At 47.8% G+C, this 12,903-nt stretch overlaps 2 protein-coding genes across 2 annotated transcripts; both read right to left on the reverse strand.

The window, feature by feature from the left end:
* Positions 1-324: 324 nt before the first annotated feature.
* On the reverse strand, positions 325-1,827 carry HOO65_050417 (Phospholipid diacylglycerol acyltransferase; the record flags this gene model as incomplete). Its single annotated transcript, XM_071000890.1, has 1 exon — positions 325-1,827. The coding sequence occupies one exon, from the start codon at positions 1,825-1,827 to the stop codon at positions 325-327; it is 1,503 nt and encodes a 500-aa protein (XP_070858476.1).
* Positions 1,828-6,420: 4,593 nt separating this feature from the next.
* On the reverse strand, positions 6,421-8,014 carry HOO65_050418 (uncharacterized protein; the record flags this gene model as incomplete). Its single annotated transcript, XM_071003330.1, has 3 exons — positions 6,421-7,536; positions 7,632-7,694; positions 7,844-8,014. 3 exons carry the CDS (start codon positions 8,012-8,014, stop codon positions 6,421-6,423), a joined length of 1,350 nt encoding a protein of 449 aa, XP_070858477.1.
* Between the last annotated feature and the right edge of the window lie 4,889 nt (positions 8,015-12,903).

Here is a 12,903-nt window from a genome sequence, read left to right on the forward strand (position 1 = left end):
GTCGCTCAAGGCCATCAAGAACAAGTCATTGCTTCTCTTGAACTGACTTTTAGCCGAGGCTAGCATACAGAAGAAGAACAAGTCTACCAAAGTGATGAAATTGAGCTGGATCGAGTTATGGGAACATGGAGGTATAATATGTACATATGCTAGAAATAAATAGTAAGTGCAGATGGAGAAAAGAAAGAAAGAAAGTAAAAAAAGGAATCGCCAAATCAAATGCCCCTCTCGCTCCTAATGGTGTATGTACTAAAACAACCAAAAAAAAACAACACATTCTCACCCCCCCCCACCCATCCCCCCACACTACTCCAACCCACCACTTTAGTTGTTGGGAATGCGGACTTTTTTAGCATACATCATAATATTGCTGATGACTGACTCTTGGATCTCGTCTCCTTTGCCAGCCGCTACTCTAAGAAGAAGCTTATTCAGAGGCTGACTACCCAGGATATCAACGTGATCGGCAGTTGTTGAACCGCCGCGAAGGTTAAAAGTCTCAGGATTGTGCGGCAGCTCCACAACCGTGACCTTGGCCCCAGTGGGGTTGTATCGCGGCATCTTCCAGCCCTTGTTGCACATGTATCCAGTACTCAATAGGTTAACAGTGCCATCTCCCTCGCCCATGATAACGCCGTGGTCGATGTGGTTTTCAGTGACACTTGTGTCAATAGTAATATTGGGCTGGGAGTTGAGGATGGAATTAGACTTCTTGTAATAGTAAGCACGCTCTGTGGCTTTGCCAACTCCGTAGAAGCAGTAGATTTTGAGGCTTGGAGCAAGGGGCAGACGGGTCTCCAGAGGGTTGATCCACTTGCTAGGGTCATTTTCGTTGGCATTGACCTCATCGGCGCTGTAGGCAACCCCCTTCGAGTACGAATTCTTCGCCATATTTCTATACCATTCCTCGGTTGTGCTGTAAAGATAGTCCATAGTATCATCAATGGTAAAGTTTTTAGGTTCGCCGCTAGGGTTCACATTATCCCTAAAGTTCAAAACCGAGCCAAAGGTAAAGCCTTGTCCGGGCAGATCGTCGGGTGCGGATTCGAGGTCTCCCCAGATGGCTGTGCCGCCGATGGGGAACATGGACGAAACTCCAGGCATAGCACGGAAAATGTCGGCACGGTCGCCCTTGCTGAGGAACTTTTCCAGGCCATAACCAGCAATCGCATTGAGTTGCGCGGTGTCACGCATCTCGCCCGAGAGAACGGCAGGAGCGCCCTTGATAGCACCCAGCATGCAGCCACTGACATTGACCCAAGAATCGATGTACTTTTCAACCCAACCATCGCCGCCTTTGCCGCCTTGGTCGGAAGCAACCCAGTGGAAGAAGTAAAACAGAACTTGGCTGCCCATGCTATGAGAAATAAGAGTGGCCTTCTTTCCCTGAGTGTTGACGGAAGTTTCGATGTGGGCCTTGAGGTGGCTGAAGTAGCGGTCTCGGACTTCGAGGTTGGCATAGGACAAACGCCAATCATAGGCAGCCGTGTGCGAGTTGGTGGGATCGTATCCAATAGAAGCCAGGTTCTCGATAATCTTGCTCCAAAGCCAGTAGCCGGTGATGAAGAAATCAGCTGCGTCAAATCCTTGTGCGGCGCGAATCTTGATATCAGGAGGGTCAAGGCCGGTCTTGGTATCCAGCATGATGTGCTTTTTCCACACGTCTTTGTCAAGGACCAGCGCACGCATCATGGTCCAGCTACCCCACAATCTCTTGCGGAAGTATGCGCGTGAGCTGTTTGAAGTGCCCCAGGATTCAAGGCCAGTGGAAATGACACCAGGGATCATTACTAGAGGGTGGTGGGCTTTGTAGCCCTCGGATGCCATTTTGAGTCCGATAGCAAAGGACTCAGAGCTATCGACTACTTGCTTTTCCCCATTCTGCACGCAGGAAGAGAAGGAGATGAAGTCAGTCAGCCAAGGTTTCCGCGGACAAGCGAAGTATAGAATTCACACTTACGAGCAAGTCTCTAATATCGCTGGCAAGACTGGCGGGTAAGTCGGATTGGATTGCCTCATATAGGCTTTCAATGCTGAGATCGCCAAACGACTTGGGGTCAATGAGTTCACTATTCCTGGCAAAGACGCCGGCAGTAACAATGCCAAGCAGGCATCCCAAGAGCAGGGTGAAGGTATTATGCTTCCAAAGTTGGCAAAACATTTCCAGCACGCCTATTCGGAATTGACGAAATCCGGCGTTTCCAGACAGGTGAGGTGAGGTGATGATGGGCTCCTCTTGGTGTTGTAGGGGCAGAGGAAAAGAAAAAACAACTGTCTGTTGCGGGTTATCCGGAAAAGTAAGAAAAAAAAACAGCCAGCAAGTTGTTAAGTGGGGAGATGTGCAGCACACAAGTGCGGGTGTAGCTGAGAAGAGGGTTAATGAAGGGATTGTCTCTATCTGTAGTCGTGAAGATCAAGAAAGCACCCTGGCGATTATCATCACGTGATATCCGTAGGTACCGGAGAATTTAGAGCAACGTTTATCCCGACAAAGCTGGACGGCGGAAAATCAACCGGTTTTCATAAGCAAGGAGGAGTTGCAATTTTGGCAGTCTGTATTTTAATTTCAACCCTTCAGGCAGACTATGAAGGCAAAATTGAGAGAACTAGGTTGGAAAACCCTTGTGACACCGACAACCCAGGGTCGGACAGGACAGTCTGTGGAATCGTCCGAAGGCTGAGAGTAAGCATTACTTTTGGTGGCTTAGCACTTGCGCTTGTGCCAGTGGTTTTCCTCCAGATTTCTCTGTCGATAGTTAAATGTGGCGCTTGGCTTCACATGTCGAGGTAAGCTGTGGGCTTTTTATAGTAGCGAGCGGCGCTGAAGAGGAGGTTCTCCGGCGGAGACAAGGCTTTGCTTCCTACCATCCAAGCTGTCTAGCGCCAAGGCTGGGGCGGATCGCACGGGCGTCAGAAAAGCAAGCTAGCCCCGATTATCTCGATTCATTACTCTTGTCCGACCGACTCTGTACGAGAAGGATTGATAGATAGGCTTGTCGTGCCAGGGACTTGGAGGCCGGTGGGCATTGCATGGTAGTATGGGCTAGCTGTGGGTGTTTAGATTTCTAGGTTTTGCGGCTCACGCATCTAGATCCGATTCAGCAGACTTTCGGGAGCGTAGAGTTGTTCTAGGCAATGAATGGCATAGGTTGTGCTGGCCAATAGCAAGACGATATAGCATGACCCTAACCTCAGCATTGAGCAAGCCAGCCAGCTGCGAAGCAGATATCAGCCAGGCCGGGCCTAGCACTAGTATCATTTTGTTTTTCGCTCTGAGAGGATCTATAGGCGTTCTTACTTTGGATATTTTGCCATCCAAGGATTCCTTGTTCTTTTCCAGGCGGTAGGTAAGCATTTTTACGCAAAGGCTGGAAGTTAGAGCCTTTGGGAAGGGTGGACGCAGGGCCGGGCCGGGCCGGGCCGGGCATGTGGGAGTTTGCCCCGAATGATTATACGCCTACGAGGGTTTAGGAAACAATTTCGCAGGCACCTGTCTAGCAAATGCAGGCTGTGTGCGCATATTTTTAGCTAGTGCCGAGTGCTGTTATTGTTTTCTGCGTTTCACCGCCGCTATGTAGATCGAGGTGCATACATGATGGCGCGAATATTGATTTCCAGTGATGTGAGGCCGTAGCCTTGCGGTCACGTGATATGATACTTGCATTTGTAAGTCGGTTTAATCAAGCTGCGCAAGGCTATTCAACAGCCGAAGCTACTATGAAATATAAACGCACTGAGTAGTTTAAATAGAAACACATAAATGTAATGTATTATTATTCAAGTTGATTCCCTTCCAAGGAGGGGAGGTACCCGTGGGAGTTCGGTAAGCTTCCGCTTTCGGGATCGCTCACGCATCACAATAATGAAGTACAGTACTGCGAACAGTCGGACGTCCAAGCTATAGCAATATATTCTATTGCGAGTTGACTATAATACAGAAGGGTATCTGCTGCTGTTCTTCAATATCCTTATCGAGAGACCGTTTTGCCATTATTGAGAACGGTACCCCGAGTAGTATTCAAAGCACCAGAGGTATATATATGTAACTGCCAATCGGTCGGATTGCTCCCTAGTAGGTCTGCCCGTGACAAAGGCATCACTACGATCTGGTGCGTAAGAATTGATTGATTGTCAAAGGGGCTCTCGAGATTCATATTCGCTTTCAGGCGGGAGACAATCGGCATAGAACAAAGCTTCGTCTTCAATCGAGGCCCAATGCATTCTTGGCTTACTTTAAAGAGCCTTGTTGCCGCGATTGTCTGGCCGTGTTGGCGATGAGCGGTCCCGAAAGCGGAAGCTTGCCGAACTCTGGGCGACGATCTGTGAAGCGATTGCTCCAGTTTATGTCGTGTATGTAGAGATTCATGGCTTTTTAGCCTGCTCCAGGCTTACTAATAAGGCGGCATCACCAAATATGCTACCCAGTGGATGCAATACACAAGAACGCATGACTCTCTTTTAGAGCAGTGCTTGTAACACCTCATTCTGATGACATGAGCAGCTAGCTAGCAAAGACTGCCACAGAAAGAGAGCAAAGGTCGCCAGGTAGAAGCCGAGTAGGACCGGGTGGCAGGCCTCTTTCTATCACGTCGTGCAAAATCAGCCCCAGAACGAATGTTCTGTCAGATCTCGAGTTTAGTCTTTTTCCCAACCGAGGTCTTCTTCATGATCCTCTCTATCGACACAGAGCAGCTGAGCCATGACGACTGAGCACAAAACCAGCATTCGTGCGACTGATAAAAGACAAGGAAGTGGCGAAACTGGTTGGACCCAGGACGCGACATCTGCTCGGCTTGTACTCTTTTACCTGACTAAATTTCCGGATAGAGGTTTGTCTAGCTCCCCCGAAAAAGAAAGAATGCAAAGCAAGACCATATTGACAGCCGTTACTCAATGATTCATTTGCATGTGTTTCATCCAGGAGAAGCATTTTGCTAAAACACCTACCTCTACAGCGTTTGTGCGAATTTGACGAAAAACGTTTCATTTTGAATCCACATTGCGGTACGATCGGGCTAGGTTAGGTTCTTGAAATTCTGCACTCAACCTCAACACCAACATACATTCAATTTACTCTCCGAAAGGTGCCATTTTTAACCCTCTAAAATCCTTTATTCTTGTCCCCCCTCATGACAAGAAACAGGTTGTGGTGAATCCATGTACCGTAGATAGCATGCCACAACAAGAAAGGGCTCTGGTTTGACATGAATATGAACGACACCATTTATATAAGCAAGATGATAATATAGAAACACTCGTACACAACAAGAAGCAGCCATTTCGTATGATCAGCGGCTGCTCTTTCAATAAGAAAAAGAAAATAAAAAGAAAAGAAAAAAAAAAAAAAAAAAAGAGATCCCCAAACTGCATATAAAATAGTAACAAGAAATCACAAGTCCGACCCAGTACAAAAAATCAAACGCAAATAAAGCCCATATACAAAAGAAAAAAACTCCTCCAAGGTAGAAGAATCGCAGAATAACCAGTACCGAAATGAGCCCTTGGAATTCGAGCGGGCGGCAAAAATCGACGATATATCAGAAACAAATGTTACTCGATGTGAATGGAAGCGAGGGCGAAGCAGAGAAAACAGCATCGACAATATGCAAAAAAGCGCAGGTGTAACAATGAAAGCCAAGGCATACAATGCTGGATCAGTAGCACCGACGCATGGCGGTATACGGAGCTAAGCAGTAAGAAAACGAAGGCGAAAATGAAAATAAAACGTGAGCAAGCAAACGGGCGAACAACGAAATGGAGAGAGGCCAGAAGCAGAAGAGAAATAAACGGTCCAAGTTTGGGGTCCAGATCCGGTCGGATGTTTAGGTTAATTTCCACGGGCTGAATGTTATTTTCGGCTAGAGAAGAATCCAGGAAGGAGTTGGCGCCAAGAGGAGGACAAAACTTGTGTGCAAAACCAATATCTTTGATTTTGAGAAGGACAGGGAGACACGGGAGAGAAAGCTGCCGATGGTTAGACCGATGCAGGCAGCAAAGTATCCAACACAAACACTACTCTCCAACTCTTCAGTGTTCTCAAGATTTGCTGCCCATGTGTAATGCTTGCTTTTTTTGTTGTCTCAAGTGGCCCGGCCATGCGTGGCCAGATGATCACATCAACAAAAAGAATAGAGAAAACAATAGAACAACTCCTGAGCATCAATGCAACAAAATAGTGTATAAACAAGGTTAGAGGTCCTGAGGGAGTAAGGCAATGGATTTTTCTTCATGACAGGAGTTGCGCCCAAACAAGGAAATAAATCCTAAATGGCTAATTCGTAACAAGCAAAAGACTGGAAGGGAATCTAGATGAAAGGTGAGTGAGTTTGTGGACGTCACATTTGTGGCTCCGGTGGATACAGAGACTGTCGAGTAAATTCGCAAGGCGAGCAAGAAAAACACCATGTGTGTATGGTCGACTCAAGCACGTGACGGCTGGCTGTAGGGGCCCCTTGCGTCGGCGTACGGGTTATGATAGTTTTGGGGGGACTTGGACGGCATGGGAGGGGCTTGACGATCGCCTGGAATGGGGGCGGGCCCGTTGTTGGACGGAGGAGAGTTAGTGCGGTCCTGGTAGCTGTTGCGAGAGTACATGGGGTCCATGGGCGGCGGGGGCTTCATAGCATCGTAGTGTGAAGGGCCGCCGTTAGGGCCAGCTGGTGGAGGATACGGAGGTTGGTACCCTGACGGGGCTGGTGGGTAGCTTGGAGGCTGGCCCGCGGCGTAGCCGCTTTGAGGAGGGGGGGCCGAAGCTCCCATGCGATCATGAGGATAGACATTGGCCGGGTGATTAGCCGGGTGATTAGCCGGGTGATTAGGTCCCGGTGGGATGTAGGGTGGCTGCTGGCCGTATTCCGGCATTGGGGCCGGAGGAGCTCCATAAGGAGCTTGCGTAGGAGGGGCGCTGTATGAAGACATGGACGGCGGCGGCGGCGGCGGCGGAGGGTAGGGGCCACCCGGGTAGGACTGGTCAGCTTGTGGCGTGTAGCCATTAGGGGGCGGCGGTGGAGGCGGGTGGCCATAGCCACTCGGAGGGGCGCTCCCGGGGTATTGCTGCGGGTGGTGGCCAGAATATCTCGGAGCATCATGAGCGTCTCTTCGGTCGGGATAGTCGTGTGGAGGCATGCCGCCATTGTTCATGGGGGGAGGCATTTCTGGCCTTTGGCTATATGTGCTAGAGCTCTGGTAGCTACTACCATGGGGGGTTTGTGGCGGGTGAGGAGGAGGCGCTGCAATGGAATTTGTCTTGGGTGAATTCGACCTCCGTGGGCCGTTGTGGATGTTGGTATTCGCGTTGTTGAGGGAGTGGCCTTTGAAGCTTCCGCCATTAGCAACGCCGCCATTGGCACTGCCATTATTGTTGCTGTTATTGCTGGGGTTGTTGCTGTTGTTATTGTTGCCACCGGCGTTGTTACTGCCGTTAGCTCCATGCACAGGAGATCCGAGATTTCTATAGCCTTTGCGAGAAGCCATGTTGGCGCGCTCTTTTTCCCTTTCCCATCGTATCGAGTCGTTTTTAAGATCTTCAATCATGGCCTACGGCAGCGGGAGAGTTCATTGAGTAAGTTAGTGTAACAGGGAGGGCGGGCGGAGGCAGATAGTGGGAATTTCGCCACGGAACGTTAACTTACAGTGGTCAAGTTGCGGTAGGCGGTAATGAAGTATCCTTGGCGCTGCTGTCCATTGCTAGGGTCCTGATGGCGGGTTGCTCGTTAGTCCATGTAAATGCAAGGTCGATGTAAGGCCATTTGTTATTGCAGAGAGGGAGGGAAAGAGAGAAAGGTAAAGGGGAAAAGACAGAAGGGAAGAAATAGGGAGAGAAGGAGAAAGAAAAGGCCTTTACCTCAAATACGCCGGGCCTCACAAGTGCATCATTTCCGAGGTAGCGGCAGATATCAGCGGTGATAACCTCGCGGTCGATGCCGTCACGGTCGATAAAGTATTCATTATGTCTAGTGGGTACATTTGACTGAATAGTCATAGTCGCTGGAGCACGAGTAGCAGTGTGAGCCATCACGAAGACAGGCTATGTTGAGCGTAAGCAGGTGCTTTGGTGTAGTCCGGATCAGAAGGGCTTCGGTTTAGAGGTTGTTATGAGGACGCAAGCAAGATAGAAGCGGACGCAATCGAAGGGGGGGATGTATAAAAAAAAAAAAAAAAAAAAGAATAAAAAAAAAAAAAGAAAAGTAAATGTACAGACGTCACCGGCGAGAGCTGCAAGAGAAAGGGAAAGAAGAAAAGAAAAAGAAGAGAAAGGGAAGGAAAGGAAAAGAAGATGAATAAAAAAGGGAGGAGGCAGTAGGGGAAAAGAGAAGAAAAAAAAAGAGGAGAAAAAAGCGAGCAGGGTCAAAGGGTAAACAAGCTTAGAGCCAAGACAAAAAGCAGAGGCAGAAAGGACACCTTCATTATAGGAGAGGGAGGCAGTCAAGTATAGGAAGCAAGAGCAAGGGAGCTGCTTGAAGGAAGCAGGAGGACTCGAAAGCAAGAGAGAGAAGGAGGTCAAAGAAAAGGCAGAAAGGCGTAGGCCATGGCGAGAGCGGATACCAGGCTTCTCCTGTTCTTTTTGCTCAAGCTAAATACGAGGGCATAAATCTGAGTGACATTACGATTACTAAATTACATGGGAAAGATAGATAGCAAGCAGGCAGGTGAAAGGCTGGATGAATTTGTTATATTTAAATGTACACCAAGATTACGAATAAGGTGATATGCATACAAGCAGGCCTGTTATCCGTTTTCTAGATCTATTGTCTAATCAATGTTTCAAATGTGTGTATATAGTCATAGTCAGTCAGGAACCAAGGCGTTACTCGACAGTTGGGGAGCTTTCATGTTTGCGTCGTTTGATCCCTGTGATTCCCGTAGACGTTAAATATATTCAAGTTCAAGGCGTTACTCGAGGCAGAAGGCCAGCAAATATGCGTACAGCAAATGTGAGAAGAGTGAAACGAGCAGTGAGCTGAGGGATATCATCAGCATGGATGACTCTGATATCTGACTTCCGCACACCATAACGTGCCTGGCAATATATAAACAAACATGTTGGCTTGCCGTCGTTTTACCTGTTTTCTCTTACTCGAACGCGCGTGTGCTCGTTTTTAAGTGCATGCGTGCACTCCGTGTGCGAAGCTATATTCGAGAGCGAATCAATGACAGAGGGAGATAGAGACGAGCAAGGAGAAGCACTTGAACTTGAACTTGAATATATTTAACGTCTACGGGAATCACAGAGATCAAACGACGCAAAAGGAGAAGCACTTGAGCTTGAATATATTTAACGTCTACGGGAATCACAAAGATCAAACGACGCAAAAGGAGAAGCACTTGAACTTGATTATATTTAACGTCTACGGGAATCACAGACATCAAACGACGCAAAAGGAGAAGCACGATATCGTAGTGCTGGCGAGATACAGGCCGTGTTTGCTTTAGGGGTGAAGTGCAAAGGCAGAGAACGACGAAAAGAGAGGGCCGTGGGAGGGGATAAGGAGGGGTTGACTTAGAGCAACATAGTGTGAGCAAGGCAGGGGGGGGGTTCCTCAAGGTCAACGACCCATGAGACATAGTGGGGCTATAATCTGATAGCTTGTCTATTATTTCTTTCCTAATTCGCAGTAGTGTTTGTTTTTGAATCCTTGTGACCTCTTTCTCCCACCCACCCTTTTTCTTCATTTAGCTTTGATCTTCCTTCGTGATGCTGTGTGTCCTGTCAGCATAGGCCAGAGAAGCCAGAGAAGCCAGAGAAGCTCTGGCCCTCTAGCACAAAGCCCCATGTTTGGTCTTTGGCGGACCATCTTGGCCTGCACGCTTGTCTAAACGGACCCTTGGACACTAAAACCAAGGTTGTAATGTGCTTGAACTTGAATATATTTAACATGTACGGGAAGGTTGTAATGCACATGAACTTGAATATGTTTAACGTGTACGGGAAGGTTGTAATGTACTTGAACTTGAATATTTTTAACGTGTACGAGAAGGTTGTAATGTACTTGAACTTGAATATTTTTAACGTCTACGGGAAGGTTTTAATGTACTTGAACTTGAATATATTTAATGTGTACGAGAAGGTTGTAATGTACTTGAACTTGAATATATTTAACGTGTACGAGAAAGTCGTAATGTACTTGAACTTGAACATATTTAACGTCTACGGGAAGGTTGCAATGTAAACAAGGCGCACTAGCTCTTTGCCCTTCGCCCGTCCCACCAGCTAGGGTTACAAACCAGCAATGTTCAATTTTACGCCCGTTCTCTGCACTAGGGTTAGCCGCGCCCCCTCGAGGGTGTCCTGCAGCAGCATCGCATAGATACTTGCTTGGTGCAGGGAAATCGACCACAAGGAGGCAGCATGTGGAAGAGCAATCTTTACACCTGTTCTCTTCTTTTCGCCTCCCCTGATCACACTGAGTAAGAGAGGCTGACTGGACGTAGTATTCGAGGAGTAGCGGTACCGGTGGCTAGGCAGTTTTGAAAGGAGGCCTTTTGACGCGGCCAGACATGGCTTTTCTGCACCAGAAACTTGTGTGCAGAGGAGAATAAATGAAAACACAAACATAAAAAAAGAGGACATGACATGACTACGAGCTTGTCTCCAACAGTACGGCACAATGGAATGGGACCCGCAAAGTCTGTGATATAGTTGTGGCTGTATGTCTCATTTTCCTCATAAGTCCTGCGGATGAGCGGTCTATATCTTATAGATCAGCATGAGGGGGGGGGGGGGGGGGGTCCACTTCATATATCTACTTCTACTTAATACACCTACTTAGTTCTACAATGCTATATGCACCTTCCGCCCCTCTCCCCCTTCCCCTTTCCCAGCTCTCTCTTTGTCCTGCATGTTTACAGGCACCAGCTATTGGCAAAGGCCTCTGTCTATGACCCATTATTCGGAAGTAACCACTCAGTTCATTCGGAGGGCCTATTCATGCGAGTGCGAAAGGTCTCGCCTATATCCTGCCTGCAACCGTATGGCAGTGGCTTGATCGAGTTTCACCAAGATCACAAGGCAGAAAAGTTGCCCCTGCAAGGAATATACGCAAGAACATGAGCGCCTGGGCTCTTATTTTTGAAAAGGCTGGGGATTGAGGCAGGGGGAGGCACGTCATCAGTAGCAGCAGGCAAAAAGAGGGGAAAGAAAAAAACTAAACCTCTATTAGCAAGTGACGATAATACAAAACAGCACTGGCATTCCGGGGGTCCCCTGGCTTGTTTTAGGCGTTGATACAGTCTTGTTGTCAAGACTCGGGCCAGGGAGCAGTAGTTGAGCATGAAGAGAAAAGAAAGGAAAGAAAGAAAAAAAAAAAAATAGGCGAGGGGGTTGTAGATTGAGGCAAGGATGAAGAGGAACTTGAACTTGAATATATTTAACGTGATGAAGAGGAACAGCAAAATAACAAGGTTTTTATTGATGGGATGATGGGATGCTATGGCGATGTATTAGTGCTTGTTACTAACCCCTCTGCGAGGTCATATAACTATTCGTGTCGTGAAAAGAAGATTAGAGTAGACATCAACAAGATCAAGATTCTGATTAACGAAAGGCGGCTACCCTTCAATGTTCTTTCCCTTCTTTCTCCCCCTTCCTTCCCGTAGATCAGGCACTCGGGTGGCTACATACATCTTCTCTTCAATGAAGATTTGCTGGCCCTTTGACAGGCTATCAGCGGCCGTTTTCTCTAACGACCTGGCCTGGCCCTCGAGCATGACCGGTAAGCCGGAGCCGTAGACGCCGGGACATGGTGGTCATAAAACCGAGATGGAAGATGCAACAGACCACCTACTTGTCTGTTCTTGGACACGGCTGTTTCTGTAGTGTTTTAGTAGGGTATGGTACAGTGTCTTGGTTTGAGTGTTCTTGTTCCGTTCCATTCTCATGCATAGAAAAAGGAGACGGGCATGTTAGCAGAGAGGGCAAGGCAAATAACGACAGAGTGTGCAAAAACGTGGTGCGGTACGGCGTCTCGAATCTTTTTTTTCTTCTTTTTTTCTTTTATTTTTCTTATATTTTTCTTATCTCAGTTATATGGCATATACCGACTTTTGCTTGGAATAGGAAGGATGATGGGGCACAGATCAACTTATCGATCCTAGGAAGCGCATGAGTAGATGAGTAGATGCGAAGTGTGAGTAGTAGACCAAAGCCAGCCAAATGGCAAGCCGGGGCAGACGACCATGCGCTTTGTCAACACCTTGCCCGCTTGTTGTACACACATTATGTGCTCGACTAGTGTCTTCCGCACCTGTCTTGCTGGCCTTTACCGCTCACTTCTTGTACTCGTACTGCTTGCTTTTGTGACTGACTTCCTCTGGGTCGCTAGTGGCTGGCGGCGAGGAGCTCTAGACAATTTGAGCGACAAAGTGGGGTTACGTTGGGCATCAATCGGAATGGGATTCTGTTGCTTCTCTGACTTTGTTTTTTTCCTTTTTTTTTTTTTCTTTTTTTTTTCACTGCCTACAAGCTCTTGTTCAAGGATTAGACCAGCTGGGTAAGCCAAAAGAAGGCAAAGAAAAGGAAAGAAAGAGAAAAGAGGCTGACATGACTTGGAGGCCCAACGAAAACCACCACACCCCCCCTCTTATTTTGCCTGTTGGCTCTTGTTTATGCCCAACGAGCCATGCCATGTCGCTAGACCAAAATCCGAGCCCACTGTTGGTTTGCTTAGTGTGGCTTTTTTGCCTCTCATCGCCCTTTTGTAATTCATTTTTAGTAGCTTTTTTTTACTGCCGTCATTGTTGCAGAGGTTCGGAGGCGAGAGGCGGAATTTGAAGCAATACGGCCTTGCACCGACCGACCGGCTAACGCGAGGAGGCAGTTCATGACGTTGGTTTGGTGTCTTTGCTTGCATTTCATAAATTTCGAGTCTTCCTTCACAATGTGCTGCAACCAGACAGGTGTTGGAT

Source organism: Ceratocystis lukuohia, assembly GCF_044167205.1.
Source record: "Ceratocystis lukuohia strain C4212 chromosome Unknown Supercontig5_pilon, whole genome shotgun sequence".
Lineage (NCBI taxonomy): Eukaryota > Fungi > Ascomycota > Sordariomycetes > Microascales > Ceratocystidaceae > Ceratocystis > Ceratocystis lukuohia.